General features: G+C 35.5%; 1 protein-coding gene across 1 annotated transcript in view; it reads left to right on the top strand.

Moving 5' to 3' along the window:
* Nucleotides 1–26,922, top strand: part of LOC150097399 (proteasome activator complex subunit 4-like) — a 646,748-nt gene that overhangs the window by 177,924 nt on the left and 441,902 nt on the right. Inside the window, exons 14-15 of the mRNA XM_090407543.1 lie at nt 10,485–10,549; nt 22,367–22,520. Of these exons, the coding sequence (XP_090263669.1) occupies nt 10,485–10,549; nt 22,367–22,520 (219 nt within the window). The remainder of the gene's footprint in view (nt 1–10,484; nt 10,550–22,366; nt 22,521–26,922) is intronic.

Genomic DNA, 26,922 nt, shown 5'->3' with positions numbered 1-26,922 from the left:
GTTAGTTAAGGAGATGGGATGCCAGTTATTTGACAAAGTCCGATCTCGGTCTTTTTTGGGGATAAAGATTGTATAGCTCTTAGCGAATTCCTCGGGGGATGTTTCCCGAAGTGAGGAATTCGTTAAAGATCTTTACTAGTGCTGGCAGTACAAGGTCCCCGATAGATCTATAGAATTCTATCCCCAGTCCGTCTGGCCCTGGGGTCTTTTTTGTCTTCATCGTTTTGCACATGGCTTTTATTTCAGCTGCAGTTATCGGCCTGTCATGCAGGGCGCTAAGATGCTCGGGAAAACGTTTGACGTCCCACTCACTGAAGTCATCCGTGCCCTGCTGGTCAGCGAAGATGCCGAGATACTGCTGGTGAAAGTGACGGAGTATTTCATGGGTTGAATTTAGAATCTGGCCTTTCTCCTCGATCTGGTAAATCGTTCTTTCATCGTTTGCTGCCACCCGTTGTTGATTGTAGAATGCAGCGGAGGGTGTTTCCAAATTTCTGAGATAGAGTCTTGTGCGAAAGTCGAGGTCATCGACTCTACTCTGCCGCTCTTGCTGCAGCTCTATTTCTACCTGTCTGATAAGATGTCCGCAGGGAACTCCGCTCCGTTCGCGTGACCGGTACCAGCCGAGTTCCCTGTAGAGATCCCTCCGCCGTTTACGTTGTTGGTAGACCCTTTCGCGCCCACATTTTTGAAACAGTTCCTTAGCCTGCCACTTAAAGTGCAGCCAGTTTTCCCAGTCCCAGTTGATGTTTGTCCATTCATCACAGAGTTTCTGTAGCTGGTCGCTAAAAAGACTGGGAAAGGTAGGAGGAAGCCTCCAGGGACCTCTGGCTGTTTCCATAACCTCTGGGAGTGTAATTTTTAAAATGACCAATTTGTGGTCTGTTGACATGTTGTGTGCTGTGGTGTGACGTGTCCTTTGAACATACTGTTCCAAGTTTTGGGACACGTACACCCTATCTAGTCTCGTCGATATCTGGCCGCGGCACCACGTTGTTTCTACCTTCGATGGGTTATTCCTCCTCCAGACATCGACGAGATCAAAATTTACACAGCATCTTTTTAGAGCGGCAGTTCCGCCGGTTCCGGAGTTTGCGTTCCCGCCTACTTTGTCCAAACGTATGTCTTCCACACAATTCCAGTCCCCGGCTACTATTAGGTGTTCTGCTCCCAAGAGGTAGTTTTCAAGGGCAGAGAAGAAACCGCTTCTGTGGTATGGGCTGTTCGGGGCGTATACTGCAACAGGCCGGAGTGGGAGCCAGGCCCAAGCTGAGATACTAGGCAGAAGCATTCGTAGGTCATCTCAACCTATAGGAGTTGCCAAATGGTGTGCCACCCTTTTTTAATAAATTACTCTGGATTTAGAGAAAGATGTTGAAAGTTTATTTTTCACTTGGTTAGAGTATAATAAATTTAGTTTAATCCTTTATCCAAGTGTGAGCAAACAAAGTTTGCGCCTGAAAGTATCTTCAGGACTAGGGCAAGGTGATACAACACCAGGGCCACTCGTTGCAAAGGTGTAGCAAGCTACCAACACTCCTGTCTCAGTATCTCCTTTAATGCAAAACACATCTCCTTGCGGATATGTCTCATGTTATGCATTAAGGGAAGGGCCACTACCCAAAGTGAAAAATAAACTTTCAACATCTTTCTCTAAATCCAGAGTAATTTATTAAAAAAGGGTGGCACACCATTTGGCAACTCCTATAGGTAGAGATGACCTACGAATGCTTCTGCCTAGTATCTCAGCTTGGGCCTGGCTCCCACTGAAGAGACCTCAATAAAGGTCGAAACTAGTCTGGGTAGTGGCCCTTCCCTTAATGCATAACATGAGACATATCCGCAAGGAGATGTGTTTTGCATTAAAGGAGATACTGAGACAGGAGTGTTGGTAGCTTGCTACACCTTTGCAACGAGTTGCCCTGGTGTTGTATCACCTTGCCCTAGTCCTGAAGATACTTTCAGGCGCAAACTTTGTTTGCTCACACTTGGATAAAGGATTAAACTAAATTTATTATACTCTAACCAAGTGAAAAATAAACTTTCAACATCTTTCTCTAAATCCAGAGTAATTTATTAAAAAAGGGTGGCACACCATTTGGCAACTCCTATAGGTAGAGATGACCTACGAATGCTTCTGCCTAGTATCTCAGCTTGGGCCTGACTCCCACTGAAGAGACCTCAATAAAGGTCGAAACTAGTCTGGGTAGTGGCCCTTCCCTTAATGCATAACATGAGACATATCTGCAAGGAGATGTGTTTTGCGTTAAAAGGAGATAAAGGAGATACTGAGACAGGAGTGTTGGTAGCTTGCTACACCTTTGCAACGAGTTGCCCTGGTGTTGTATCACCTTGCCCTAGTCCTGAAGATACTTTCAGGCGCAAACTTTGTTTGCTCACACTTGGATAAAGGATTAAACTAAATTTATTATATTATACTCTAACCAAGTGAAAAATAAACTTTCACTGGATTTTGGAAAATATTGCAAAAGGGTTGATTGCAAGTCATGCAAGTGTTCTAAAATTACGTTAGATACTTCTTCGTTTACTTTAGAATTTATTTCAGTCAAAAATTCATGCAAGGTGGGAAAACAATCAAAATTATTCTGTTCAACTGTAGAAATCCAGAATTGCAACTTCCTATCAAAAGATGCAATTTTATCTCTTGTATTAAAAATTGTAATATTCTTTCATTGTAATGATAAGTTAATTTCATTGCATTTTGTAAAAATATCTGCCAGATATGCAAGACTCATCAACCATGAAGAATTTCTTAATAATTCAATAAAATTTTGTCCTAAATTATGTGACATCAAGAAGGCCATTAACTCACTACGAAGTTCAAAAAGCCTCAATAATGCTTTTCCTCTGGATAGCCATCTCACTTCAGTATGTAATAAAAGTGCATTATGTGCACTACCCATTTCATCGCACAAAATTTTAAATAATCTGGATCGAAGTGGTCGAGATATTACATAGTTGATAATTTTTTCAGCTTCATCCAAAATAGTTTTTCAATATGTACGAATTCTTTTTGTTACTTGTGCTTGTCTATGCACAACACAATGACTTTTGGTGGCTCTTGTAGCTACTCTTGCAGGATACGTGTTACAACTCCCTTCATCTTTCCTACCATTGCTTGAGCACCATCTGTACAAATATCAATACACTTCTTCCAACTGATTTCCTGTTTTGTAATATAATTATTAATACAGTTAAATATATCTTCTGCGGTAGTTTTTTCTTATAGATATTCACACATGAGTAAATCTTCTTCAATACTTTTATCATATATGTAACGAACAAACACTAGTAATACAGCAAGTCTTGCGACATCTGTAGATTCATCCATATGCAATGAATATTCACTGCAGTCTAAGTCGATGAATTAGCTCTTTTTCTATGTCAGCAGAAAGATCTTTGATGCGGCGTGAAACAGTATCATTTGATATTTGTACTGCATCTATTTTTTTAGCAACCTGCTCGTTTAACATGCATGATACAATGTCTTTCACACAAGGCTTAATGAGCGTCTCACCAATTGTATGAGCTTCACCACGAAGTGCAATGCAGTATCTCACGCGAAAAGACGCCTCTGTTGCATTTTCAGTTGTAGCAATTGTAGCCATGAGTCACATCTTCTCTTAAAAAAAAGTATATCTTTTCCTTTGTAATCAGTGTGTTTCGTTTCGAAGTGCTTATGAAATTTAGCTGGAGCCAAAGAACTGGTTACTAGTATTTTATTACATAAAACATCAGGAGCATGTGTATTGCCAATACACGTAAATCCATAATTTAAATAACTTTAATGGTACTTCCGTTTTGGTCTGTTCTTAGATGACTCTTGTTCTTTAATATTAGCTTTTGAAGAAACCACAGTTTGTAATTCCATATCTTCTCCAATCATACGAGTAGATGTGTCAGCAGAAGTATTCTCTTTCCCAATTGTTGAAAGATTTCGATGTGTGAAAATTAACGATAATTCATGAATATTTTCATATATCTCCTTGTGTTAAAGTTCCTGTCTTTAAACAAGAATCCATGGATATTTTTTCAGTAATATTCAAATTCCAATATTTGTCAGAGCTATAATAAAAACAAATAGAATTTTGTTGTAAAGGTAACTTTAGTATGAAAAACAATAAGATTATAAATAAGAAATGTTGAATAATATTTTTGTAAACGAATAATGCAAAATAGTAAAAAATGACTGTAACACACAAAAGTAAATATGCATTGTAACAATACTTGTAAGAAAAGTACTAAACCATATCAAATAATGTAAAAGCAAGTGTAATAAGAATGATTTGATAAAATGTTCATTAACAAAAATTAAACAGTTTGAAATAAATCAGATATTAATTATAAAATTAGTTAAAAGAGTAAGAAGAATTCTTTTTTTAAGTTGCCTCGCCTACTCCCTATGTACGGGAATAAAAAGGCGTTAGCTGATTTTTTTTCCCCCGAGGGCCTGGTCTCAACAAATTTACTCGTAAATACCTTTCCAAATTTTTTTAAAGTTCATACATTAACATAAGTATTAATAATTAATTATGGCATAATCATAAAGAGTATTAGTACACTTATGTATATGGTGTGGCATGTTGACAAATATAAATTACATTTAAATTAGTTATCAATCACTGGTCTAATGAAATGTTGTAGCATGTCATAGTTTATTCAGGCAAACATCATTAAATTAATTTGTGCTGATTTTCATTTACATATCCCATTCTGATAACGAAATATATTTGTAATATTATTATAAGTACTTATGAGTGAATGCAGACATTTTCTCCTGTGTGCTGGTAGTTTTTCCCTCCTTTTGTACATCCTGGAGATCTTTGTATGCTTCAGGTGGATGACTCACTATCTGTTCCGTCACAAGCACCTTCAATAAGAGATTTCTTAATATCAAAATTAAACAAAGTGCCTTGTCTCTTATTCATATCAGATTTTAACTCTGTATTCCTATTACTTTTAAAAAAATCGCGGCACTCCGGTTTCAGAACAAGCACTTACACACTGCAATACAAACTTGCGAAGAAAGTATTCAGTAGTAATAGATTTGAGAACCGGATATAGACTACCTTGATCTTCAATTTCAGTGGAAAAATTTTCTTTATACTTCCTTGCTGATTGGTCATTGATATTTGCAACGCAGATGTTATTTAGTTCAGTTTTGAGAACACGCCGCCCATTGTTGTAATCGGCTTGCAGGCAATTTTTATGATCGGTCATAAACGGTAGTATTCTCTTTCCCAATTGTTGAAAGATTTCGATGTGTGAAAATTAACGATAATTCATGAATATTTCCATGTTTAAAAATATGCTGCTTGGTCATTGACATTTGCTACACAGATGTCATTTCCTTCAGTTTTGAGAACAGAAGATATGACACCAATTGTCGTAATGGGCTTGCAGGCAATTTTTATGGCCCGTCATAAACAGCAGCATTCCCTCTCCCAAATGTTGAAAGGTTTCGATGTGTGAAAATTAACAATACACAGATGTTATTAGGTGTCCTGGGTCTGAGCTTTTCGACATATTCACGAATATTATTCTCCTCAGAATATTTTTACTATAAAATATGAAAAATCATGAAAAATGCTTAGAAAACTAAAATGACGAATTTCAGAACTTCTCGCGGAACACTTATTCACCTTCCGCGGAACACAGTTTGAGAAACCCTGCTCTAATACCACGGTGGAATAGCAATTGCATAGTACCCAAAGAAGAAAGCTTTGGATAATTTTTTGAAGAATTTTTTCAAACCTCATTGCTTTCAAACGTACCCAAGCAAGAACATCCAGCATCAGAATCAAAAGGAATTCAGGATCCAACATATATCCTCCATAACAAGATTAACAGACATTAAAGACGTCTGGGGCAAAATCTGGAAAATGACAGATAGATATACTACCCACCAGTTCTCTATCCTCAAACATAATGGTTGCACAGTTGCTGATCCAACAGCAATTGCCAACACACTTGGAGATATTATTGCTAAAACATCAGCAACATCTCATTTCCCCCCCCCAAGTTCTGTGTCTCAAAAGCAAGCAGAAAAACAACAAACAAATCCAGTATCAGAGAGTTTCATGCCGAATATAGTAAACTATAAAGTATCGGCGACCACTAGCGTGAGCCAATACAAGTGACCCTAGTACGTAGTACAATACCGGAGAACTCACAGCAAAGTCGGTAAAGTTCTGATCGCTATTCTTAGGTATTTTCCATAATGTAAAAACACATTTCCTAGGAAATGTATGCTGTTATTACATTATGGTGGGAGGTCACTACCCAGACTGGTTTCAGCCTTTTTTGAAGCTTCATCAGTGAGTAGCTAGACCAAATTAATATCAAAGTATATAGCTACTCACTGATGAAGCTTCAAAAAAGGCTGAAACCAGTCTGGGTAGTGACCTCCCACCATAATGTAATAACAGCATACATTTCCTAGGAAATGTGTTTTTACATTATGGAAAATACCTAAGAATAGCGATCAGAACTTTACCGACTTTGCTGCGAGTTCTCTGGTATTGTACTACGTACTAGGGTCACTTGTATTGGCTCACGCTAGTGGTCGCTGATACTTTATAGTTTACTTTATTCGGCATGCTCTGATTCCAATCTTTAAGTTTCTTATTCGGTTTTAAAACAATGTGGGATTTAATATCCCTTTAATTTAAATAATGTTTATATCGCCGAAATGAAGCTTATTAGCTCTTTATATTTAAGTAAACAAATCCAGTTTTTTTCGAATGGCAACAATGAATACAATGGGCCATTCACTAAAGAAAAAATGATTTGCTAAAATGCCTTCAACTGCTGTTGTACCACATAATATCTATTATGAAATGGTGAAACATCTGTCACCATCTTCGATGGATCAACTGTTGCACTTTTACAACAAAATTTTCTGTGAGAAAAGGTAATTAATTATTGCTTTTCCTAAGCTAGGAAAGGATCTAAAATCCTCAAATAACTACTGTCTTTTATGGTTTTCTGGAGAGAAACAATCTTTTTTTTCCCAGAAAACAGTCTGGTTTTTTCCAAAAATATCATTGTACTACTGTTCATCTAGTCCAGCTGAATGTATCCATTAGGGATGCCTTCATTATAAGGTTTAATGGAATTAATACAGCACATATAAATAATTAAACAAGGGTTTAAACAACCCTATATTTCATCTTAGTCACTGAGACATCATCAGGGAAATAATGTTAAAATTGCAAAAACACACAAAAATGCATAAAACATTAAGTAATGAACATCCTTCACACCTCTTGGGGTGCTGACAGATGTTCTTTGCTTCATTTTTACAGAGTATTGATAAGATCAAAACTTGATTATGGGTCCCAAGTGCATGCTTCTGCTAGTGATGGCTAGACTGTTTTCACCGTCAAGCCTCCAGAATTGCATTCAGATCACTTTTCGTGTCACCTATTCCTAGTCTGTATGTCAAGGCAAATAGCAAATGAACCACCTTTGGCATTTCAACGTCAAAATCTCTCTCTCTCTGTTATATCTGACAAAAATAAAATCCCTGCCAAACCACTCTACATGACTAACTATATTTTGTCCATAATGGGAGAATCTGTACAAAACTCGACAGACTGCCATAAAACCTATTGGTTTGGCTGATAAAAGCTTTCCCACAAGTTGTAGAGATTACAGTAGACAACATATACCAGATGCCACCAAACACACACTTCTGCCATGACACTCATACATACTACCCAGCATGTAGCTTTTCTTTCAGCAAGCTACCAAAGTTCCTCACCACTCCTGTTGCCTGAAACTCATAGAATTTGAATGTTCTGATTTTGTGCTTGTCTACACAGATGGTCCAAAATTTCAGGACCTAGTGGTATCAGTGTATGGTATAAACAAATGGTGAATGTTTGAGAAATGAGCTGTCCTAGTTGCAGTATTTGTTTCCCTTGATGCCAACATGGTTTAGAATTCAACAGAAGCATACATCTGAGTGCAGTTTGCATCATAATTGGAAGAGGAGATATTCGATTCAAGAGAGAGCACTGGATGTTTTTGTAGCTCTAAAGTTTTTATTGCCTGAAGAGAACTTTGTGAGTCTGAATATACGATGGACCTTTGGTAGCAATGCAATCTGATATGTTTTAGTGCAAGCTGTATCACATACAGCTCAGCTATAAAGATGTTACAATCTAATGCAGATGTACAATCTTTGTGCAGATGTTACAATCTAGATCTAGGATTTGTGCAGATTTAATAGCGTTGTCTGGAAGGCAGCAGTCATATGTAAGTGTCTTACAAATGAAGGCATCAAAAAAATAATTTGCTATCATTAATTTCAAGAATATGTAAGCAGAGTTAATATAGTATGGTATGGTTATTTAAACAACATAGGAAATGAAATATTAAGAAAAACAAGTGTTTGAACAAAAATGGCAAAAAAAGATCCAGCAGAAAACCAGATGTATAGATTGGTGCAATCAGGGGCACTTCATCATCATCATCATAATCAATTTCCTGATATGCATGCTCAAGGGTGTTGAGGTTACTATGACAGCACTACATGATTAAATTTACATTATTATTAATCTCCTATGAACAATTTTCCTCCAAATTAGTCTATTACTTGTGAACACTCCAGTATTGTTATATCTAACATTTGTTACTTCTAAGGCAGTTTTGACTCAATTAATCCACCTAGACCATGGTCTTCCTCTTCTCTTTCCTGCATCTTTGCATCAAACACCTGTTTGCTAACCTTTCCTCACCATTCTATTTCAGTGGCCATACTACCTTAGATTAGCTCTGCTGACACATTCTTGAATGCTAACAATGTCAATTCCTTTCTAATATCTTCATTTTTAATATGATTCTGCTACTGATGCCATCGATTCACTCCCCTAATTTTTCTCTGAACCATCATATATGTCTCTAGTCTTTGATCATGTGTTGTATTTCTAACCCAACTCTCAGATACATAAATTAAAACTGGTTTGAACACTGCCTTGTATATTGCAAGTTTAGTGTTTTTGGTTAATTTCTCTCTTATTTCATATAAATTTATTCAGCTGGCTAGCTAACCATATCAAAACTTTGCTTATTCTTCACTAATATATAAAAAATTTCATTATATAAAAAATTTGCTTATTTTGTGTTCTATTTCCAGATTTAACCTGCAATCCTCACTTAAAAACTCTGCCTATATCGCTGAAATATTTTACTTGTTCTATATCCTCCCCATTCAGAATGCAGCTGAAGTTTTTCTATGTTCTTGCTTGTTTTCATTTTGGGATTTTTATTGTGATTTAATGCCAAATTTGTTACAGCTATTTTTTCTGAGCACCTTGTTATATGCATTTTCCAGATCTACAAAACTTAAATATAGATCTTTGTCATATTTCCATTATTTCCCAATTACTTGTTATAAAGCAAAAATCTAATTTTGACAAATCTCTATTTGACCTGAACTGAGCTTGTTCTTCAAGTTTCTTTTCTGCAATCTTTCTCAACCTCTTTTCAAGTATGCTTGTATAAATCTTATCTTTAATACTTAGTAACAGAAATTTCTCTCTAATTGCATTCAGCTTTGTTCCAAGAAATTATATATAATTGGTATGTAACCAAGGTTGAAGTAATGCAGAAATCATATTTTCATATACAAGTTGCCAAAAAGGTGTCGCACCTTATTATTAAATTACTCTGGATTATAGAAAGTTGTTGGAAGTTTTTTCACTTGGTTATACTATAAATTAAAGATACCAAGAAATTATATATTTGGTTTATTCCTTTATCCAAGTGTAAGCAAACAAAGTTTGCATTGGAAGTATTTTCAGGACTGGGGCAACTCGTATATGGAAGCTAAGACTTCATCACTAGACTTAGTATCCAATAATGCAAAGCACATCTCCTTGCAGACATGTATAATGCTATGCATTATTGGATACTAAGGCTATTGATGTGAAGTCTTAGCTTCCTTATACGAGTTGCCACAGTCCTGAAAAAATACTTCAGGTAAAAACTTTGTTTGCTTACACTTGGATAAAGGATTAAACCAAGTATATAATTTCTTGGTATCTTTAATTTAAACAAATTCCTACACTTTTTCCTTTGAAGACCATAGGCACAAATAAGGCTCTCTATCTCACACATTCGTGTGCACACACACACAGTCTTGAATGCAATTAGCTAATTATCTCACTGAGATAATTAGCTAATTGCTAAGAAGATTCTAGCACACTTATATGAATTTTAAATTATGATTTTGTTAATGAATTGTTCAAACATGATTTTACATCTTATTTTTAATGTATCTTTGAAGAATTTTGTTCTTAGCTACTGCTTTAGATGTTTTTGAGTTATATATTACTTTAATTTGATACCTCTGGTCTAGTAAGTGAATCAGATATTGTATTGATAAAGTAATAGTTTTTAATTAGATTTGCAAGTGTTGAAAAATTACCAGTTTTTTTTTTTAATAAATCTTGCAGCATGAACACGACTTATGTTTAGCAACAATGGAATTTGAAGACTTTGTTCTACAGTTTATGGACAGGTAAGGATCACAGTGTATATTTTAAAATAGCTACATAATATGCTTAACATATAAAGCATTATCACGGTAAATATCTATTTCATTTTTCTATACTATATGTCATGTGGATATCAGAATAGCCAGTTTACTTGTTCATTTTGACTGATAATTTATCATCATCATCAAATTCCTGACATGTACTTTCAAGGGGTGTACAGGATATGATAGTACTACATCAAAAATTTACATCATTATTAACTTCTTATCTACAATATTCCTCCAAATCAGTCTGTTACTGATCCTGACAGCCTCTATTTGGCCTGAATCCAGCATGTTCTTTACCAAGCTTCTCTTCCACAATGCTTCTCAGCTGTTTCTCAAGTATACTTGCATAGATCTTGCCAGGAACACTCAGTAGGGAAATACCTCTGTAATTCTCACATTCAGTTTTATTTCCCTTTTTATATATATGGTTACTATGAGAGCTCTAATCCAATCATCGGGAATTCGTCCCTCTGTCCAGGCTTCCTGAACTATGCAGTGCAGCCACTGTAAGACTCTTATACCACCATTCTTCAGCATTTCTGGTCGAATATCATCTACTCCTGCTGCCTTTCCACATTTCAAGCCTTTGATGGCTTTTTCTAATTCAAGTATGGATATGTATTCCTGACTGTATGCCTGTTGAGTGTTTTTTACCACTGTGCTATCACTGCTTGTTTCATTTAGCAATTTTTTGAAGTAATTACTCCATACTTCAAGGATATCTTTTTCTCCAGTTTTCATGTCACCTTTATCATCTCTAACTCCTTTTACAGCACTTTTTCCTCCATTCTTCAACAACCTCCAGAATATCTTACCACCTTCTTGATATTTATTTTTTATGTTCTTGCCAAAGTCCTCCCATGACTTTTGTTTAGCTAGTTTAGCGCAGTGTTTCGCTTTCTTACATTTCTCTCTCTGTATTCTCTAAGAGCAAAAGCTGACTTATTTGCAGGAAATTTTGATATGCCTTCTTCTTTTCCTTCACTGCCTCTTTAACTTCCTGTGTCCACCATGGAGTTCTGATTTTTCTATCCTTGCAAACAACCTCACTACATGCCTCTGGCTGAATCAATCAGGGTTTTCTTCAAGGCTTGCCACTGAATCTCCAAGGTTTGGTTCCTGTTCTCAAACTCTTTCATTTTTCTTCAATAATCTTTGTGTATATTAGTCTACAGTTCACATCTGAGAGCTGCTCAACTTTTATTCGCTTTAAAACTTTCTTACATGTTATTCTTTTCAATATGAAATTCAATTTTATCCTGCTCAAGACTAAATAGTGATCACTTCCAATTTCAAATCCTCTGTACACTCTGGTGTCCTGCACCACGGAGAAAACATCACTATCAACAATAACATAGCCAATGAGACTTTTCTTATTCCTTGCCTCTTCTCTCCATGTGAATTTGTGCACATTTTTATGTTGGAACATGGTGTTAGTAATAACCAGTCCATGTACTGAGCAGAAATCCAACAGGTATTTGCCATTATTATTATTAGCTTTGCTCTTTTCTCCAAATTTTCCCAAAATATTTTTGTATGTCTGACAATCATTTCCTACTCTGCTGTTTAGATCCCCAACAAGGACCAACTTTTCCTTTTTCATTGTGTCAGTTGCTTTTTCTAAAGCATCAAAAAATTCCTCCACTTCTACCTTAGTAGAACCTTCTGTGGGACCATAGGCACAAATAAGTCTCATTGTCCAATTCCCCATTCTGATATTTGCCCACATCACTCTACTTGAGACTGCCTGCCATTCAAGAAGGTTAACCTTGTATTTTGTGTCAAATACAATGGCTACTCCTTCTTTTCCTTGATTGTCATTTCCTGAGTATAACATTTTGTACTTATTGCTCAGAAAGATCTCACCAGTTTTTGTCTTTTTTGTTTCAGTCACCCCTATTATGTTGATCTGGTACTTATCTAATTCTTCAGCTAGCTCCATTTCTTTGCCATTCAGGCTTCTTATGTTGATAGTACCGATCTTTAATTCTGGTGATGTTGTGATTGGGTGTGCTTTCAGATTTGTTCCCTTAGCTGACTTTTCCCTGTTCGCCCACTGATAATTTAAAGATTTTTTATTGCATGAATCATATTTGCTGATTATAGCAAGAATTTTATAAGATTTTTTTTGCTTGGGCTCTTTTCTGTCTGAAAGTAGAAAATATTTATAGGGAATTATGTTTTGAAGATTTCCACATTGTCTGTTATCTTCTGGGATGGTTCCTGAGTCAAGTTTTAGGTATTTTACTGAATCTTCTGTTCAATTACCATTTTTTTTTTCTAATAATAATCATTTATGTATGTATACACCATTGTCTGTCTGTCTGTCCTCCCCCTCCCTCCCACCCACCCACTGGGAGTTTTCTATAAATAGTATGACATTGAATTATGAGGAAGACAACTGACTGAAGTGTCTAGAGAATGCAGACTGTTGTTTGATTCTTTTATGCATTATAAAGTGTAGCAAGTTATATATATATATGTTCAATAATTTTAATGACTTTAACTACCGAGATAATTAAGAATAAAAGTTTAATACGGACACAACTAGTTTCGTTGGTAAGCCAACTTCGTCAGGTGTCAAAGTACAATGATATATACAAAACAGACCGACAGAAACATTTCACACTAACAACATCAGAGCTATCAAAAAAAAAAAAAAACTATAGTTAAGTTCAAATTGGAGTCTGTGCTTCAGTTCTAGCTACATTTATATGCGTGCGTGTGATCTCGCAAAAAAGCCAGCACTGAACAGCAGAGCTATGCGAATCTGGCAAATTGTAGCTAAGGTTGTTATTCATGTGGGTAGAATCGAGGGTGATTTCTTTTGACTCCAGGATATGTCTTTCAAGTTCATTGTAACATTTTGTGAATATTAGAAGTTTGATTCCAGTCTATTTGGTTTTGGCAGCCTTCATCAGAGTTTTCAGAGAGCAACACGTGGCTGGCGAGGGGCACTGGTTCGGATTCTATTATAAGAGATGTCTCTTTTGTGCTCTTCAAGACAGAGAAAGATTGATTTATCGGTTTGTCCATAGTAAGGTTTACCACAACTACAAATAATTCTGTATACTCCTGGGAACTTAGATGGTGATGTTTTTCTTTTGGCTGACTAAGGATAGATCGAAGTTTAGGTAAAGCAGAGAAGCACGTTTTGATGTCGAACTTTTTTAAAATTCTAGCTAGTTTGGGGGAGAGGGAACTAATGTAAGGCAAGGAGATGTAAGATCTGGGGGTAGTAGAATTTTCATTAGTTTGTTGATGACGGTGAAAAAGAAGTTTCTCAATACTTTTTGGCGTGAAACCATTATTGACAAAAGTCTTTTTAAGGAAATTAAGTTCATTTTGAAACTCTTTGTTGTCTGATAATAAGGATCTGGCCCGATGTGCAAGAGTAGATATAATGCCATATTTCTGTGGAGGGTAGTGGTGAGAGGATGCGTGAAGGTATCTATCTGCATGTGTTGGTTTCTTGAAGATTGAAATTTTAATATTATCAGTACTCCTGGTTAGCTTTATGTCTAAACAAGAAAGACAATCACAAGACTTGCACATCGGGCCAGATCCTTATTATCAGACGATGAAGAGTTTCAAAATGAACTTAATTTCCTCAAACAGACCTTTGTCAATAATGGTTTCTTGCCAAAAAAGTATTGAGAAACTTCTTTTTCACCATCTTCAACAAACTAATGAAGATTCTACTACCCCCAGAGCTTTACATCTCCTTGCCTTACATTAGTTCCCCCCCCCCCCCCCAAACTGGCTAGAATTTTAAAAAAGTTCGACATCAAAACGTGCTTCTCTGCTTTACCTAAACTTTGATCTATCCTTAGTCAGCCAAAAGAAAAACATCACCATCTTAAGTTCCCAGGAGTATACAGAATTATTTGTAGTTGTGGTAAACCTTACTATGGACAAACCGATAAATCAATCTTTCTCTGTCTTGAAGAGTACAAAAGAGACATCTCCTATAATAGAATCCGAGCCGTGCCCTCGCCAGCCACGTGTTGTTCTCTGAAAACTCCGATGAAGGTCACCAACACCAAGTAGACTGGAATCAAACTTCTAATATTCACAAATGTTACGATGAACTTGAAAGACATATCCTGGAGTCAAAAGAAATCACCTTCGATTCTGCCCACATGATTAACGACCTTAGCTCCAATTTGCCAGATTTGCATAGCTCCGCTGTTCAGTACTGGCATTCTCGCAAGATCACACGCACGCATATAAATGTAGCTAGAACTGAAGCGCGGACTTCCATTTGAACTTAAATATAGTTTTTTTTTTTTTTTTTGATAGCTCTGTTGTTGTTAGTGTGTAATATTTCTGTTGGTCTTTTTTGTATATATATCTTTGTACTTTGACACCTGACGAAGTTGGCTTACCAGCGAAACTAGCTGTGTCCGTATTAAACTTTTATTTTTAGTTATCTCGGTGGTTTAAGTCATTAAAATTATTGAACATGTTCATAAACTGAGTCAGTCTGTATACAAATATATATATATATATATATATATATATATATATATATATATATATATATATACACACACATACATATATACATACTTGGATACATACAAATTATGCTTAACAAGAAATTATATTATTATTTTTTCCTTTATCTATGCATGAATATCTGAAGTTAGTAACACCACACTGCATTATGAATACATTATGAAAAAAGAAAGGATAAGTAACACCACAGTAAGCTTCATATTGCCCTTATATTCCATAATGTGCAGATATATTCCTTTGGATATATGTATTGTCATGTTACGAGAAGCATTACTACCCAGACCAGTTTGACCTTTATTGATCTTATCAGTGGATGCTGAATCCTTGCTCACTAAGAACTAAATTGGTGGTAGAAATCATACAGGGTGTTTCAAAAAGAATGACCCGATTTCAAATAATTATATTTAATAATGAAAATGTGGTACAGTTACAAAATAAATGACCAAGTATGAAGTAAGACCTAAAGTTTCACTCACCACAATTACAGATACAATTTTCAAATTGGGACATTCTTTTTGAAACACTCTGTATTTCTGTTTACAAGTAAGAAAATGGTGTATATTACCATATTATTAAAATTCTCTGGGTGAGATATGGTAATTTTTTTTTTTTTTTTTTTTTTTTTTTGCATGGTTACAAAGTAAATTACACATAACAAGAAATTCTTCTAATTATATATTGGATTTTATCCTGTATCCAAATGTAAGCAAACAAAGTTTGTGCCCAAAGTACTTTCAGGACTGGGGCAACTCGTGGTAAAGGTGGTATTAAGTTCTCATCACTTGCCTTAGTATCTCCCATAATGCAAAGTGCATCTTGTTGCAGATATATATAATTCTATGCATTAAGGGAAGGGCCACTACCCAGACCAGTTTTGACCTTTATTGAGGTCTCATCAGTGGGAGCCAGAGGTGGCGATGGTGATACTAGGTGGAAGTAATGGAGAGGTCATATTTACCTATATGAGTTGCCAAAGGGTGTCACACCCTATTATTAAAATTCTCTTGATTAGAGATAAGTTTATGGAAGTTTTTTCACTTGACTGTGCTACTAATTATATATTGGGTTTTATCCTTTATCCAAGTGTAAACAAACAAAGTTTTGCACCTGAAGTCATAGCATTATACATGTCTGCAAGGAGATGGGCTTTGCATTATGGGAGATACTAAGGCAAGTGATGAGAACTTATACCAATTTTACCACGAGTTGCCCCAGTCCTGAAAATACTTCAGGTGCGAACTTTTTTGCTTACACTTGGATAAAGGATGAAACCCAATATATAATTAGCATCATAACCAAGTGAAAAAACTTCTATAAACAAGAAGTTCTTGTTTTTATCCTTTACCTAAGTGTGAGTACATGAAGCAGCTTCCATATATAAGTAGCCCCTTTTGATGCGAGAATAAGTGCTCACATTAGGTAAAGGATAAACACTAAGCAATTTTTTGTCAATCATAATTTATTTTGTTATGAAGCATATTAGGGATGCTTGATTGTTTAAATGTGTCAATATCTAATATATCTGGACCATGAAGCCAAACAGTAAATCCATACACCACCATCATCATCAGTGTAATGTAGCCAAAATTGGGTTTTTGCATGGCTATGGTGAGAGTTTGATTTCCCTGTTCAGTATAAAAATTAAGTAATGTTGGAAGTGAACATAGCAGTACATTTTCCCCCTCCATGTGAAATAACCCACATGAACAGCTAGTTTAAACAATTTTAAAGTGCTATATTAAGAAACTGGTGGTAAATTTAAAAAAAAATGGTGGTAAGAAACTTAATATTAAATTTCTTTTTACATTGCTAAATTGAAAGCATTGCCAGAGCCAGTCATTTTTGAATTTTTACCTTATGGCTTTTTATATAGGTTGGAAATAAATAGTTTCTTTACTAAAGGTGTATGTGTGATGGAATGTGATCGGAGGGTTGTCAATATTCATTACAATCTATCTGGAGGCCTACTCCCAGTTATCCATCTTTGATTCTTCTAGTCCTTGATGATATTTGAATGAAAGGAACTGTATAATTGCAGTTACTTTAACTGGATTCAGCATCAGATTTGAATTGCGCTAATTATTTTTTTCAGCATTTTTCAGAATTTTTGCATAGAAATGGTTTTAATCTTAGTTTAAACCTGCTTCCTTAAAGAATTCGGCCATTAACCTGAGAGAACATTAATAAATTAATTAGTAGCTAATAATTAACAGTTCGATAAAAAAAAATGTGGGATACAGTCTCTTGAGCAATAAAATAGAGTGGTATAGTCATTATAAGGTGTAGCAGTGGTTTAAACCTAAGCGGATGCTGCAATTTGTGTTCTAATGCTTTAAGTATCAGGAATAATTATGATTGTGGAGTTTTTGGCATTGGTTGGTACAACCTGCAATGTGTCAAAGCATTATGGTCATTAGCTCACAGCAGATGATGTAGTTTATAGGAATAGAACGTGAAGGATATAGTATTGGAGAGAATAGAGAAATAGGATGGATTCAGTATACTGCTGATGATAGCAAATGAATTGCAGCCAAAAAGAATAGAAGATAAGCATATTGATGCTTCATTTGAAATAATATGATGTGAGATAAAAGCCATTAGAACATAATATTCAATTGTTTGCTGTTACTGGCTAAGGGATGATGTGGAAGATATATATCAACAAATTAGTACAATGAGTGCAGGTGAACTGATTATTATTGGAAACTTCAACTACAGGACATAGATTGGAAGAAGAAAAGATTACACCCCAGGAAGGAAATGGAATTCATTCACCTACTAAGAGATAATTACTTGAAAGAGCATGTGATGGAGAGGTCTCGGGGTTTGAGAGTGTTGGATCTGGTCATAAGATCAGAAGGTCTGTCCATAGCCAAGGTGGCCACATTACCTCTGATTGGGGAGAATGATCATGCAGTCTTGACTGGGAGGTTCAAAATATGGAATTTTCAGTTAAGAAGGGAACTGTATGGAAGATGATTATGACATGCTTAAGAGGCACAGACTTGAAATGGTGCTGTGGCATAAGTATCGGCAAGGTGACAGATGGTAGCAGTGCATGAGAGATAGTCAAGGAGTAGCTGAAGGAAACAGTTCCTGACTATATACCGAATGTCAGGAGGATAATTCAGGTTGGAGTTAGATGGATGTGTAGTATTGTTAAAGAAAAGAAAAAAAAATAATGCGGAGGGTTATATAAGGAGAAAGATGATCATCAACTTCATGACAGTACATGTCCCAGGCAAGAAATGTGACTAGTATGGTAAGGAAATAAAGTGCATTATTTGGTATATGAGAAGTTTTTCTAGTAGCTTTTTTAGTACATTTATGAGAGTAATTGGTCTGTATTTGCTAACTTTGTCTAATGCTTATTTTCCAGATTTGATAATGGTATAATTTTTGAGTGTTTTCACATTAAAGGAAATGAGGCATTTGTTGTATGCAGTTATGAATTCGGGGAATTCATAAGAATGTGTCACTAGTTATCTCCTTCTCACCAGGGGTTTTTCTTGGATCCATTGATTTTAATATTGATTTGATTTCATTTGGCATAATTTCATTATAGTTAAAATCTAAAAATATTCCAACATTTGTGGAATATCTATGATACTTTGCTTTGAATGCATTCACAGTCATGGCACCCACAACAGACTTTGGCAACCTGTTCCACTCATTCACCACTCTCCAAGCAAAAAATCTAGTCCTTGCACCCCTGCTAACTACACTTTTGCCCAGTTTCCAAGGATAGGCCTAGTTCTCCCACCACCACCAGACCTGTGCTTAAAAATTTCCTCTGCATTAATCTTGTAAAAACCCTTCAGTAATTTGCATACCTCAATCATATCACCCCTTTTCTGCCTGTCAAACAGAAACCCACAAATTTTCAACCTGTTCTTGTAAGGCTCATTCCATAGACCTGCTATCATCTTTGTCACTCACCTCTGGATCCACTCCACCTCTTCTTCATTGCCAAGAAACCCTGTTGACCAGATCCGCATGCAGTAGTCAAGATGGAGTCTTATCAAGTTTTGATAAAGAAGAATAATAACCTGCTTGTCAAAGTATTCATCAGTAAACAAATAATCTAATGAGCTGCTTTAGCCACTTTTGCTATGTGCCCTCTAAACACCCTCTCCATTAACACTCCCAAATCTCTGGCTTCATCCATTTTCTGAAGCACAGTTCCATCAATGTGGCATACAGCTGGTAATCTTTTCATCTCAAAATGCATAACTTTACATTTTGCCATATTAAACTGACATTCATTCTCCTTTGCCCAGAACTGCTAGTCTATCTATATCATCCTGCAAAATTTTAACATCGTCTGCATTAACTATTGCTCTACTCAACTTTGCATCATTGGCAAACACCTGAACAATTACTCTCAGATCCTTTCCTATATCATTAATTTACAAAATAAACAGTAGCAGTCCAAGAACAAAGGCCTGCAACATGCCACTAGTCACAGACCTTCTTCTGGACTCTACTCCTGAATAAACTACTCTCTGATATCTCTCCATCAACCACTCTCTTATCCACCTCACCAACCCTATATCCATGTGGTATCCTGTCAAAGGCCTTTGAAAAACCAGCAGTATCACTGTCAACCCATTACCTTTATCCAACTCAGCTGTCACTGTATTATAAAACATGAGCAAGTTACTGAGGCATGACCAACCCTTCACAAAACCATGCTACCCCCCCCCACACACACAGTATCCCATTTCCATCTATTCATTCTTGTATTTTGCTGTTGACCAACTTCACCAGTACCTTGACAATAACTCCTGATATGCGGATCGGTCAGTAATTTTCTGCATCAGTCTTTAAGCCTCCTTTATGCAATGGAACTATTTTCCCTTCTTTCCACCCCTTGGGACTTACCCAGAGCTAAAACTTTGATTAAACAATGTGGTCAAGAGCACTGACAATTCCCTAGCACTTTCATATAAAACTCAAGCTGGTATACCATCCAATCCCTTAGGTTTATTCGTGTTAAGGTTCTGCATATGCTATGCACCTCCATTTCATTTATATCAGTTCTCGTGTAAGCCTTTGCCACTCTTGTTACTGTAATATCTCCACCTGGATGATCTACTCCTGCAAAGTGTTCACTTAATAATTCCATTATTTCAATTGATTCAGTTACTTCCCTACCTTCGGCATTCATTAAAATCATTTGGCCATAAACATTCTTTCTTTTACTTTGCAGCATATCGAAAGAACTGCATTTCTTACCACACTGGTTATCTTTCTGGCCTGTGCTTTGTACTGTTCATGTGCCTGCTAGTCACCTTTCTTCATAAATTCCCTGCACAATTTTTCTTTTTTTGTAGCTCCAGCTTAATGATAATATTCATCCATTTAACTCCCATTTGATTTACTCTCCTGACTCTAGGTATGCTGTCTGCCATTACTTCTCTTAAGCACTCCTTTACCACTTCCCATGCACTATCAGCAACCAGCCCTTGCAATTTCACATGCCATGGCACTGATCCAAGCAATCTCCTAACTTTCTCATACTTACTAGCCTTGTAATTCCACATATACCCCCCCCCCTTTAATAAAATTCCACACATTTTATTAAGAGATTTTATTTACTCCCAGGTCAAGGCCATATGATCACTCTTACCATTTGTTGCCAACGTGGTTATATTGGTTATAGACAAATTCTCAGATGCAATTATTAGATCAAGCACTCTCAATCCCCCAGTATATTCCATCACATGCTGTCTTGGGTAATTATTCCTTAGTAACTGCATAAATTCCATTTTCTTCCTCCCATGTGTCCTCTCCTTCCAATCTATGTTCCCATAGTTGAAATCCCTCATAATAATTACCTGCCCTCCACTCATTTAGCCTATTTTCTGATGCATACTGTCCCCATCATCTTTTTCACCCCCTGGTCTACAGCAGCAGCAACCAACTATATTTTTTCTTTTCACTATGCCCTTCACAATCTATCCCACTTTTTTACAGAATGTTGTTGAGAATATGATATTCTCAACAACCTTCTGTAACACCACATCTCAAAAGCAGTTATCCTTTTCTTATCTGACTTTTTAGGTTCCAAATCTCACATCCATAGGTCAATGTTGGAAAACAGCTACATCCAAAATCCTCAACTTTGTTCCTATGGAGATAGATCATCCTTCCTAATTTTAGACAAGTCTCTGACTGTTGTTTTAACCATTCCTAATCTTTTTTCTGATGTCTTCTGAACAGCAATTCTTTACATTAATAATGGATCCCAGATACTCAAACTTGCTTTCCTTTCTTAAAGGAAAACCATTATGGTTCTTAAAGGAAATACACACTTGTTTCTCAAGAGCTTACATGTGTGTGTATTTCCTTTAAGAACCATAATGGTTTTCCTTTAAGAACCATTGGTTTTCTTAGTGATGTACTTAAAAATACTTTACTGCAGTAAATTTTGACTTGTGTATTATTCCATTTATATTTTTGCTAGGATTGAGTTGAAGTACTCTGTTATTACTGATCTTGTTAACTTTGTCAAGAATTTGTCCTAGTTCTTCCTTGTCATTACAAAGGAGTACTATATCATCAGCTCAGATTACTAATCAGTCTACTTCGTATCCTGATTCCTGTCTTGAGCTTATCCAATGCTTTACGCATGATGTCCTCCTCATATATTCTAAACAAGTGAGGAGAAAGTAAACATCCTTGCCTAACTCCTTTTCATCTGAAACCAATCAGTCAATCCAACACCTGTTCTTACCGTAGCTTCTTGCTCCCTGTACAAGTTGGCTATCAACCTGAAAGTGTGTTGAGGAAAACCCATTCTTTTCATTACTTCTCACAGTTTCACGTGCTGAACACAGTCAAAAGTTCTTACTTTCAGTAATACCAATTATATTAATGTTATACTTTTCTAATCCTTCTACTAGTTCCACTTCTTTTCCCATTCACAATATTTTCTGTGTTGATTATGTGAATCTTGAATCCCTCAGAACAGGCAAACTGGCCATTAGAACACATGCAATTAACATACATAATATACTGGTCTCATAGCCTGAGTTGCTTTGGCCATACATCTAAATAAACCAAACCAAACTACAGGCTCTGCACTAAATAAAATTTAATACAGAGCCTGTATTAAATTTTATTTAATACTCTGTATTAAATAAAATTTATTTCTTTGGAAAATCATATCCTCAGTTTGCTGTTCTCTTATTTATAGTAGATAATATGATTACAGTTGCCACTTATTTTATATGTGGTTTTTTTTTCTCCCTTGAACTTTTTAAATAGGTGTTTTGTGGTAATAGAAAACAGTAGTTTGGAACATCCAACTCGCCTAGATCGAGAGATGGAACGTTTAAATGTTGAAGAAAATATACTGGAACTTGGACTTTCTTCTACTTTTAATGGAATTCTCACACAGTGCTCACCCAAGATATATGAGGTTTGTGAAGCATGAATTAAGAAACCATTTAAATGTTGATTATATGAATGTTTCTGTTTTCTTCTTTTTTTTGGATACATGCACGTGCACATAGCCATAGTTGAATTGTGATTAATTGATATAAGCATAACTGAAGTGGAGTTCAGGTATCCAAAGAATCAGCTATCCAATTAAAAAAAAAAGTATAATTTTTTAAAATATAACGTTTTATTACATTTAAATTTTCTGAAAAAAATCATGATGTTCCTAAAATTATTTTGAAGGTAAAGATGGTAAAAACTTGACAAAAAAACTTATGAGTCGAGATGGTATGCATTTAAAAGTGGTCAGCACAGGATGTGCTGACAATACATTCAGATAACTGAAAATATTAATAATCAATGATGAAAAAAAGATTAACACTGATAAGAAGAATTATACAAATTTTGGATTTGAAAAAAAAAACTGAAAATAAAAACCTGTCATATACATAGTAAGCCAGCAACAAACATGATGAGTGGTGGCCTTTATGTTAAAATGTCATCAAATGAAAAAAGCTGAAAACTAACTATGAACTAGCCACATTTGTGAAACTTGTTAGGAGGAGTTTGGTTAGTTTGAGTGCATTTGGGAATTAGGCTGGTTTGAGCAGTGATGGGGGGTTATAGCCTTTTGGCTGTTTAGGGGAATAATTTATTTTATTTATTGTCATGAAGAGGTGATTCTTTTGGGTTGTAATTCAGAACAATATAATTTAGATTCATTTTCTTGGAAATCAATAATATCACCTTTTTTTATTTCAGGGTAAAATCCCATTGCAAGGATATTCCAGCAATGGAATTTTTATTGTTTCTGTTTTGTATGTTTTTGTTTGTGGTGTTTCTTGGGCAGAAAGTAGATAGTCAGGTATGGGAATATTACTATCATAATAATGTTCAATTAAGTGAGACTAAATAGAATGTATAGTAGAACCAATATAACAGGTATTGCATTCTGACTGATATTTAAACCTATAAGCTACATTATGGCATAATAGCATGTCAGTCTGAGTTATTGTGGTTCTATGTTTTAGTAAATTTTGTAGTTTGTTGTTATTGGTGAAAACAATTCTGTAATTTGAGTATTCATTTTATGGTTTTATAAATGTTTTGGATATATTGGAATTTTAAAGCATTTGAACATTTCAGCTACTTAGGCACGATTTTTACTGAAGATGGTAAATTAAATATAGAAATAGACAACAGAATCAGCAAATCTGGTATGGTGGGAAGTCAATTGAATAAATTCATATGGAATAAGAAAGAAATTAGTCGGAACACTAAATTAGCTGTATACAAGACAGTGTTCAAACCAGTTTTAACTTATGGATCTGAGAGCTCGGTCAGAAGTAAAACACTTGACCAAAGACTAGAGACCACAGATATGAGAGTCCTGAGAAAGATTAGAGGCGTGAACAGATGGCATCAATGGCTATTTAAGTGACCATACCACCTGCGTTTGCAGAGCTAATCTCAGGTGGTATGGTCACTTAAATAGAATGGGAGAGGAAAGATTAGCAAAACAAGTGTTCTCTGCCAGGTTGGCAGGAAAACGACCCAGAGGAAGACCAAGATATAGGTGGATTGATATGGTACAAAGTGCCTTAGACGATAGAAATATAAGATCTGATAATGTTGGAGTCTTGACAAGTAACAGACTGATTTGGAGGAAAATTGTAGATAGGAAGTTAGTAATGATGTAATTTTTTCATGTAGTACTGTCATATCCTGTACACCCCTTGAGAGTACATGGCAGGAATTTGATGATGATGATGATGATGATGGAATTTTAAAGCTATATGTGGTGTTGATATTCAGCTTTGAGAAGAAGGTGCATGATTTTGGACTGAGTACATATTGCAATTTATGAGTTGTTTGGGATACTGAAGATCTCTTTCTTACTACTGTGTCAAAACACAATTCATTAATATCTACAAATACTCATCTTATATTACTGCTTTAAACCAAGAAATTACTGGGGTGAAAGAGATGTACTTTCTACACTCTGTCATCGCTATCTTGTGCTTACCACTTTTAATTGCATACCAACCAACTTTGATCAAGTCTTTTGTTCAAAATTTTTCTTCACTTCAAAATTTTTACATAGGTATATGTAAATTAATATTCTTCAATTAAAAAACTGCATTAAAAATAACTTTTAAGCCTAGTCATTACAAAAGCACTGCTTCATCACCATACTTAGCTCATTACCATGTTTTTTCAGTTTTAAGATGCATTTTTTTTTAAAATGTCTCTGAAATCAGTATTATATTACAGTATGATACTGGAAATGCAACAGTTTTTTAAAGTGAAAAGTTTGTTATTTGAACAGATACATTAAATGCAGTGACTGATTAAGAAATGCAGTAGAGTATTCTTTGAATACTTCACACAAAATTGAAAGAAATTGATTATCTAAATCGGTTTAACTCAATTGCACCAGGTATCTGTTGTGTATGTCTATAAATATGTGTGTGTAAGTAAGTGTGTACACTATCAAAAGATAAGCTATGCTATAAAATCTGAAAATAACCACTCACACACACACACACACACACACACACACACACACACACACACACACACACACACGCACATGAATAAATGTTCGAGGATAATCTGTAAAATGAATAAGTAATTGCTTTTACTTGTATATGGATTTGAATATAAAAAATAATTAAAAAAGCTCTTATTAGTTTATCATCAAATTCTGCTAGGTACCATAAGGGGGGGGGGGGGTGTACAGAATATTAATACCTTCCTGTCAGCAAATTTTCTTCAAGATTTCTTCCAAAATTATATGTGGGGATTCCAGTATTGTCAGATCTTAAATGTGGGATTCTGCTAACTGTGTCAGTCTACCAAAAACGTGCAACATTCTTTTCAATTACATAAGGACTACACATAAGGGTTATTCAGATTTATGCACCAGACGCAAGTCACAATGAAGACGACATTGAACTATTCTATAATGATCTTGAAAAAGAAATAGATAATACCAACTCCAGGGACATCTTATTTATAATCAGAAATTTCAACGCTAAGGTCGGTACTTTCAGAGAAGAGCTAAAAGATGTAATGGGGAAATTTGGAATTGGAACCGAAAATGAAAGGGGAGAAACTATGCTCAATTTCTGCAAAGAAAACAACATTGTCATCTCAAACACAATGTTTTACCATAGACCTAGTTTTAAATGCACCTGGACCTCACCAGATAGAGAAATATGAAATTGTATAGATTATATCCTAATTAGAAATAAATGGAAAACCTCAGTCAAAAACGTAAGAACACTCAAAAGCCTAGAGCTGGATACAAACCACGAACTCCTCTCTGCAACAATACAGATAAAATTCAAAGTCAACTATAAAAGAAATAGAATTGATAAACTACACGTGGAAAAGTTAAAAAATAACTAAATAAGATTAGACTACATTAAGAAAATTGAAGAAATAAATAGGACTCAAACAGTTATGTTTTTGATTGAGACCCCATCATCATCATCATCATCAAATTCCTGCCATGTACCCTCAAGGGGTGTACAGGATATGACAGTACTACATGAAAAAATTACATCATTACTAACTTTCTATCTACAATTTTCCTCCAAATCAGTCTGTTACTTGTCAAGACTCCAACATTATCAGATCTTATATTTCTATCGTCTAAGGCACATTGTACCGTATCAATCCACCTATATCTTGGTCTTCCTCTGGGTCGTTTTCCTGCTTGGCAGGAAAACGACCCAGAGGAAAACCTGGCAGAGAACACTTGTTTTGCTAATCTTTCCTCTCCCATTCTATTTAGGTGACCATACCACCTGAGATTAGCTCTGCTAATGCATTCCTGGATGCTGACAATGGCAAGTTCTTTCCTAATATCCTCATTTTTAATATGATATTGCCATTGATGCCATCTGTTCACGCCTCTAATCTTTCTCAGGACTCTCATATCTGTGGTCTCTAGTCTTTGGTCAAGTGTTTTACTTCTGACCTAGCTCTCAGATCTATAAGTTAAAACTGGTTTGAACACTGTCTTGTATACAGCTAATTTAGTGTTCCGACTAATTTCTTTCTTATTCCATATGAAATTGACTTCCCACCATACCAGATTTGCTGATTCTGTTGTCTATTTCTATATTTAATTTACCATCTTCAGTAAAAATTGTGCCTAAGTAGCTGAAATGTTTTACTTGTTCCACAGGTTCTCCATTCACAACACAGTTGACATTTTCAATGATTCTGCTTATTTTCATTGTCTTTGTCTTTTTATTGCTGACCTTCATACCATATCTATTACAACAGCTATTCAATTTAGTCAGAGAATCTTGCAGACTTGTAGCGGATTTATTTAGAAGTATAACATCATCCGCATAAAGCAAAGAGCT

The sequence above is a fragment of the Typopeltis vanoorti genome, chromosome 17 (genome assembly GCF_054136105.1).
Source record: "Typopeltis vanoorti isolate ZY-2024b chromosome 17, IOZ_Tvanoo_1.0, whole genome shotgun sequence".
Classification (NCBI taxonomy): Eukaryota; Metazoa; Arthropoda; class Arachnida; order Uropygi; family Thelyphonidae; genus Typopeltis; species Typopeltis vanoorti.
The sequence above is the reverse complement of the archived record's forward strand: the minus strand, read 5'-3'. Positions and strand labels throughout refer to the sequence as shown.